Source organism: Pyxicephalus adspersus, chromosome 2, assembly GCF_032062135.1.
Source record: "Pyxicephalus adspersus chromosome 2, UCB_Pads_2.0, whole genome shotgun sequence".
Classification (NCBI taxonomy): domain Eukaryota; kingdom Metazoa; phylum Chordata; class Amphibia; order Anura; family Pyxicephalidae; genus Pyxicephalus; species Pyxicephalus adspersus.
The window spans coordinates 91,693,354-91,700,693 of NC_092859.1; the positions used below are offsets into that span (position 1 = coordinate 91,693,354).

Here is a 7,340-nt window from a genome sequence, read left to right on the forward strand (position 1 = left end):
ATTCACCAATGTTCCCGTCCTACGGTATTTTTATATCAGAAGACAAAATTCTCAGATCACTTGGTCATCAGCCTGAGAGGCCGTGGTCTACAAATCATGCCGTTCCTCTTTTCTTTGCCTTACATAACCTGCTGTTAATATTAACTTCAATGGAAAAGAGATCCTTCAGGTAGATGGTATCTCCATTAAATCCTCTAATAAAGAGCCACACATAAGTTGTATAACAGCATCAGGAAGAATAACGTTAAACCAGCTCCCAGTTTTCATTCTATTCTGCATTGCTGTCTGCCACCCCCTCAAACCATCCAGAATCTTCCTACATTGCAGAAATCTATTGATAATGCCACTGGATCCTAAATCAGATATACAATCCAAGAGGAATTGTTTTATTTATTAATTACAGTGAACGTTGTAAAGGGAAGAAACCAGGAAAAAAAATATTACCACAACAAACCCCAGCTTTAAACATCAAAAGCTGAAGAACATTTGATATAAGGTCTGCGTTAGGTTATATACGGCTAATGTGGAGGTTAAGGGTAGCATTTAGACCACTGGCCTAAAAACCTGTACTCATTCATTATTCTTAGGCTATGCATCAGTTTAACCAACTCATTTTCAGCACATATATATCAATTTATTAGAGAAAGGAAATATTGCCAACAAAGAATTTATTTAGTCAGCAGTAAGTGACTTCAAACCCGCTTACAAAAGCAGTTCAGGAGTCAGGAAAGACATCAGTATCATTTTTAAATTATTATGGCCACAAATTTGACTGTTTTTCATAAATCTTAAAAAAAACAGACAGCCTTGAAAGCCCTGTGCAATTATTGCAATTCTAAAGCTGGTGCTATGGTGGCTGCCCCCAGTCAGCAGACTATGATTTAAAGTTACATAGGACAATATACACACAGGGAATCCATGTTAATGTGACAACATACTACACTCACAAGACAGGGAATCATCACGTAACTAGATCAGGCAAGGCCTCCCAAAAAGAACTCAAGAAGGGGGAAGTAAATTATTTCAGGTGTCAGTTCCTACCAGGTAAAGCCAGATACTGCAATGAAAACCCTTTAATGTAATAAAACATAGAGCTAATGTACCCAAGCTGCATCCCATAACTAGACAGGCTTATAATGAAGAAATAAAGCCTCTGTAATGTTCACTTTCATTCTAGTCTCCCTGACTCAAACCCCTCTCAAGTATTTTGGTCCTTGATAACAATTCTTCTACTATAGGGTCACATATTAAATAAATAAATAAATACACACACACATACATATATATATATATATATATACACACATACATACATATATATATATATATATATATATATATATATCTTAAACATGACAAAAGCTTTTTTTCTGCACAAAAAAAATTTAGGCTTCATTAAGAAACTGTCCAAATAAGTGTAAAAGTTATACTTACTCCTATAACTTTATTAGCCGTCAAGCAGGAAGAAGCATTCACAGAAATTTCTGTAAGAGAAACGAAGTAGAAATGAATATCAAACACAGTATAGACAGCAATCACATTACACAAACACTGGTATGAGAAACAAAAATATATTATTATTGATAGCACTGGAAACTCCAGATCTAGAACTTCATTTATTGTTAGCTGGACAGACCCCAAGACCCACCTTTCTCAACATTTATAACATGGGGGACACTTGAAATAACTTTCAGGGAACCCCTACTATAATTACTATGTCCACAGCTCACAGTATATTAGTATCAGTGGGAGGAATTCCCCCTACATTGCTGGCCATTAGGATGAATGTCACCCTACAGATAGCCAAAAAGATTATTGGTGTCTGGTAAAGTGACCTCAGAGACACAAATTACACATTGTCCAATGAAGCCCTAGCAACCTCTGGAGGAATCCTAGGATTACACAGAAACCTAGTTGAACACTGCCTTCAACTATCACAGCAATTGGCATTACAAGATGCTCATGTTATGAGCATCCAATACTGAGCCTGAGTGGACAGTTCTGGCATTATGACGTCACTCTGGGGGAAGTGTCTTCCCCTTTCAGTGACACACAACTCCCCGCGCATGCGCCGTCCAGAGTCTGTGAAATTAGTGGTCCACTACATCGAAAAGGTTGGCGACCACTGGTCTAATCAATGTTTCCTTTTCTTCCTAACCCAGAACCACCCATTCAACTGCCAAAACTTATTGGGACATTATAGATTTTGACATTTTTTGGAGAGCTGAATGGCAGGGTGTAGGACTGGGCATCAAGAAGAAGGGGGACTTTATGTCCAAATTTCAAAAAATATAAATGAAATAATAGTTATGTATGGAGAAACCTTTTAAAAGCTCTGAAGGTGAGAGTAAAAGGAAAGATAAAGGCTGAGCCACACAATAAGGTATATGTGCACAATTGTTCACCAATGGCCTAAATGGTCCCATCCTGCCGTATTTTTATATTGGAGGACAAAATCTTTAGATTACTTGATCATCAGCCTCAGATGCCGTGGTCTACAAATCACGTCATCTCTCTTTTCTTTGCCTTACATAACCTGCTTTTAATGCTAACTTCAATGGAGAAGAGATCCTTCAGGTAGATGGTGTCTCCATTAAAGCATCTAATAAAGAGCTGCACATAAGTTATATAACAGCATCAGGAAGAATGACGTTAAACCAGCTCCCAGTTTTCATTCTGTTCTGCATTGCTGTCTGCCAACCCCTCAAACCATCCAGAATCTGCCTACATTGCAGAAATCTATTGATAATGCCAATGGATCCTAAATCAGATATACAATCCAAGACCACTGGCTCAAAACCCTTTGATCATTATTATTAAACAGGAGTTATATAGCGCCAACATATTAGGCAGTGCTGTACATTAAATAGTTGCAAATGACAGACGAGTACAGACAGTGAAACAGGAGGAGAGGACCCTGACCCAAAGAGCTTACAATCTAGGAGATAATTCATTATTCTTAGGCTATGCAGCAGATTAACCATGTCTGCAATGATTTGATATATACACAATATGTGCTGAAAAAGTAATATTGTCAACAAAGACTTTATTCAGTCAACAGCAAGTGACTTCATACCCGCTGACAAAAGCAGTTCAAGAGTCAGGAAAGACATCAGTATCATTTTTAAATTTATTTTACCCCATATTTGACTGTTCATGAATCTTACAAAACAAACCCAGTGCAATTCTTGCAATTCTACAGCTGGTGCTATGCTGGCTGCTCCCAGTCTGCAGGCTATGATAAAAAGTTACATAGGACAATATACACACAGCGAATCCATGTTAATGTGACAACATGCTACATTCACAAGACAGGTAATCATCACGTATCTAGATCAGGCAAGGCCTCCCAAAAAGAACTCAAGAAGGGGGAAGTAAATTATTTCAGGTGTCAGTTCCTACCAGGTAAAGCCAGATACTGCAATGAAAACCCTTTACTGTAATAAAACCTAGGGCTAATGTTGCCAAACTGCATCCCATAACTAGACAGGCTTATAATGAAGACATAAAGCCTCTGTAATGTTCACTTTCATTCGAGTCTCTCTGACTTAAATAAACCCCTCTCAAGTATTTTGGTCCTTGATAATAATACCAATACTATGGGTACACATATTAAATATATATTTATGTTAAACATGACAAAAGCTCTGCACAATACAATTGATGGGCTTTAAAAAAAACAGACATTCTAAATAAGTGTAAAAGTTATACTTACTCCTATAACGGTATTAACTGTCACACAAGGAGCCGCATTCACAGAGTTTTCTGTAACAGAAATGAATATCAAGCAGAGTATAGACAGCAATCACATAACACACATATATATAAAACTGGATGTATGTTCCAACATCACTTGAAAACACATGGAGACATTTCAACCATACTTGCTAAACTTATGGCTGAGACTCATGTGAGTGCACCAGTCATCTTTGTACAGCGCTGTGCTATATGTCAGAGCTATATTTTGATGGATGTATGTGTGTATGTCATCACTAGGAAACGCATCAACACATTTCAAACCAAACTTGCTAGACATATGCTAGATTTCCTGTCCTAAAACAATATATTTATATGTAAGCCTACCTCAGAGGTAAATTTGAGTAAAGAATAAAGACAAGAAAAAACTGGGGTGTGTAGATTGTATTGTATGGTAAGTTATATTAACAATCATATAACACACATTCATTACATATTCATATCATCAGTATTAAACAAAATCCAAGAGTCCCATCCCCTCTGCAAAGCTGTAAGGGGTAATCTATTGGGACTAGTGTTCTAGACACATGAAATCCCTGACTATTAAAAACTTTAGTTGTATGCTTGAGATAGGTGTCCCGACACGTTTTGCCCAAAATGGCTACCTCAGGGGATTTGTGGAACACAAAGTATAAAGTTTTGTAGTTTGTGAAACAAATAAGTACAGGGATCAATTCAACAAGTGGAAAGTATGTTCACATCTGGTCAGATGCTTCCATGAATGGTGGTAAATCATGAGGGAAAGCACCTGGTGGTGGTGCTGAATGAGAGCAGCAAGCCTTGGGTTACACCAGCCAGAGCTGCGGCCCACCCGTCAGACGGGCCAGAGGTTGGGGGCTCCTGATATACGCAACAAACCTCTGGATTTTCCATCCTCCTTGGCTGACAGTTCAATGCTACCCATTAGTCCATCACTTCGTACCTCTCTAGTCACAGGAGACGCATTGTCCTGGAACCAATCTTGGCACTGCAGGTATTTTACAAAATTTCGTTAAAGCGTACCTAAACTCAGAAATAAGTAGACTACCCTTCTATGTAAAGTAAAAGTTCTGTTCATTGTTTTTTTTTTTTTTTTTTTTTTTTTTTTTTTTTTTTTTTTAAGTGCAACACCCTTTTAAAAAATCGCCTAGGCAATGGAATGAATGGGAGCACAAAGCCTCCTGTGATACCTACGTTACACATCCTGGGAGGTATACCAAGGAGCATCTTGGGCATGTGCAGAAGAAGCCTTTTCATGGAAAGGGGAAAAAATTGCTGCTCTCACACATGGGCAGTTAGATCAGCATGTTTTTTTCCAACCTGTCAACCAATCACACGCCTGGGTCGGTTGACGTAGAAATAAGAACCCGGAAGTAGAGGCGAAGATGGCGGCGCCCAGTGTGCTGGTTAAGAGACAGATACCGGGACGACACAGGGACCTGATAGAAAGAATCTTTGGACCGATCAACTGTGAGTTTTTTTCTGTACCCAACATTCTAACACTTCATTACTTTTGAATTAATGTTGTATTAGTGTGATTGTCAGGTACATCCTGCACTAGACGTATGGTGAGCCAGCAGCATGCAGGATCTTCACACAAGCCCTTCCATTACCTGCGCTCTGCATTATTCATCCTGAAGATTGAGAGATTGTGTGTGTGTCATTTCTTAGCCTTTACCCCTTGTTCTGTAACCTGGATTTCTCCTCACATTCTCCCCTGGCACAGATAGAAGGGTGAATCTTCCCAGAAGGGTGAATCTTCCCTGAAGGGACACAGCTAGCAATAAAAATTGACAGAAGCCCTAACCCCTCCTCCCCCACAATACATGGAAACGTAATAAGGAGACACATAGAGAAGCAGCGAACTACAATTATAAAGGCGAATCGCTTCCCAACCTATTGGCCCACAGGATAAAACGTCTGAATGTAATGCAGGGAGTCAGGTCGAGCTGGCCTGTGTACAATGCAGCAGCTCAGATTTGTATACAATACGGATCTACAGGAGCCGAGCACAGCTCTCACACATCGGGGATTCCCCACGCCTGTCAGTGGGCTCTGTGCAATGCCAAGGCCGGGGAAGCGACATCTACTACTACTACTACCACCACCATCATCATCATCATCATCATCATCATCATGTGTCACTTACACCGGCCACAGGTGCAGCCTCCTTCTCCTCTTTATTCAAGCCTTCCTGCTTGCCAGGCTCACATACAACTTCCGGTCATGTGACTATCTGACGTCAGACACCTACAGGCACACCTCTGGAACTTTATTGTTCAATTCGCTAATCACCACTGTGACAGCAAAACATCTCCATTCATATTGCAGTGCTGCTGCTCTATTATTATACCAGTACAATGCAATCCGTAAAACAATAGAAAATCTTCTTGTGTGCTGCATGGTGGCAGTGTAAACTATCAGAGAGACTAAATTATTATTATTAATATTACACAGTATTTATATAGCGCCAACATATTATGCAGCGCTGTACAAAGTCCATAGTCATGTTATAGTTATATCAACATAATTAAAAGGATTAGAATCTTTCCTGGGTGATAGCGAGACTCAACACCCCACTGTACATCTTCATGGCAATTTATAAATGCCAACCCAGCTGGAAGATTATTAGGGCGATAAATGGAAGAAAGAGAAGTTATCCTAAACTTGTCCTTTAATAAAGTCACCAATCCTCCTGTGTACATAGAGTTGTGTTAGATACACACCTTCCTCCTTGTATCAGTGATCACCCCATGGCTCTTCCCAGCAGGTCACAGCCATTCTCAGGAAAACTTGCCCCTGCTGCACTGAGCTCAGATTATTCCAACAGTTCTACAGACAGTTTAACCGTAGGAAAAAAATGAACCATAGTGTGAATGCACACTAATAAAAGGTGACAGTGTTACCTGATAGCTGACCGCCAGTATGCTACAACAATGCCAACTCAGAAGTTTCATGCGTTGCCAGTGTGGAACCATACATAGCGGTACCGTTCATGTCATTCAGGTCAACATCTGACAACTGATAAACTCAATATTCAAGATCATTTTGTGAGGTCACTGTTAATGTGGACCTATCACCACATGTTTAACATGAGTGGCTAACCCTTTAAACCTTCCTGGTGGTCTGATTAGGTCAGTAATTTTAAATGTGATACATTTAAAGTGATACATTGTTTTGAATTTACCACCAGGTTATGCCAGCGCTCCGCCACCACATCGTCACATGTCCCATTGATCACGCCGGGTACAGGAGGCTAGGCGACACAGATGCCGGGTAGGCATCGTTGGAGGATGCTGTGGGCTCCTGGTGACCAGGCAAGCCCTTTACAATATAACTTTGAATGTGGCTCGGGGTTACCGCTTTTGGTACTGAAAATTAACCCTGACCCACACTCAGGATTACCACCAGGGAGGTTATGTAAATGTAGAAATGTGTTTTTTTTCTTTATTTCTTTTACCATTCTTGGGGAGGACCCCTTATGAAGATGAAACATGCAGCCTTCTGGGATACCTACATCACATATTCCAGGAGGCTGCACATGCATCATAAGAAAAAAAGATCTCTTGCATGCTCAGTGAGATCACACTTTTTTTTTACATTTT

The 7,340-nt window shown here is 39.9% G+C and overlaps 1 protein-coding gene across 4 annotated transcripts in view; it reads right to left on the reverse strand.

Moving 5' to 3' along the window:
• The window catches only part of PPHLN1 (periphilin 1), a 54,463-nt gene extending 48,452 nt beyond the window's left edge, over positions 1-6,011 (reverse strand). For 3 of the 4 annotated variants that reach the window (XM_072401469.1, XM_072401471.1, XM_072401467.1), the window contains exons 1-3: positions 5,885-6,011; positions 3,716-3,765; positions 1,435-1,484 (exon numbers count right to left, since the gene is read on the reverse strand). In XM_072401469.1, the coding sequence (XP_072257570.1) occupies position 1,435 (1 nt within the window). In that variant the 5' untranslated portion in view covers positions 1,436-1,484; positions 3,716-3,765; positions 5,885-6,011. Of the gene's footprint in view, positions 1-1,434; positions 1,485-3,715; positions 3,766-5,631; positions 5,797-5,884 lie in introns of those variants that run through there. The other variant, XM_072401468.1, reaches the window with a different exon arrangement.
• Positions 6,012-7,340: the final 1,329 nt, after the last annotated feature.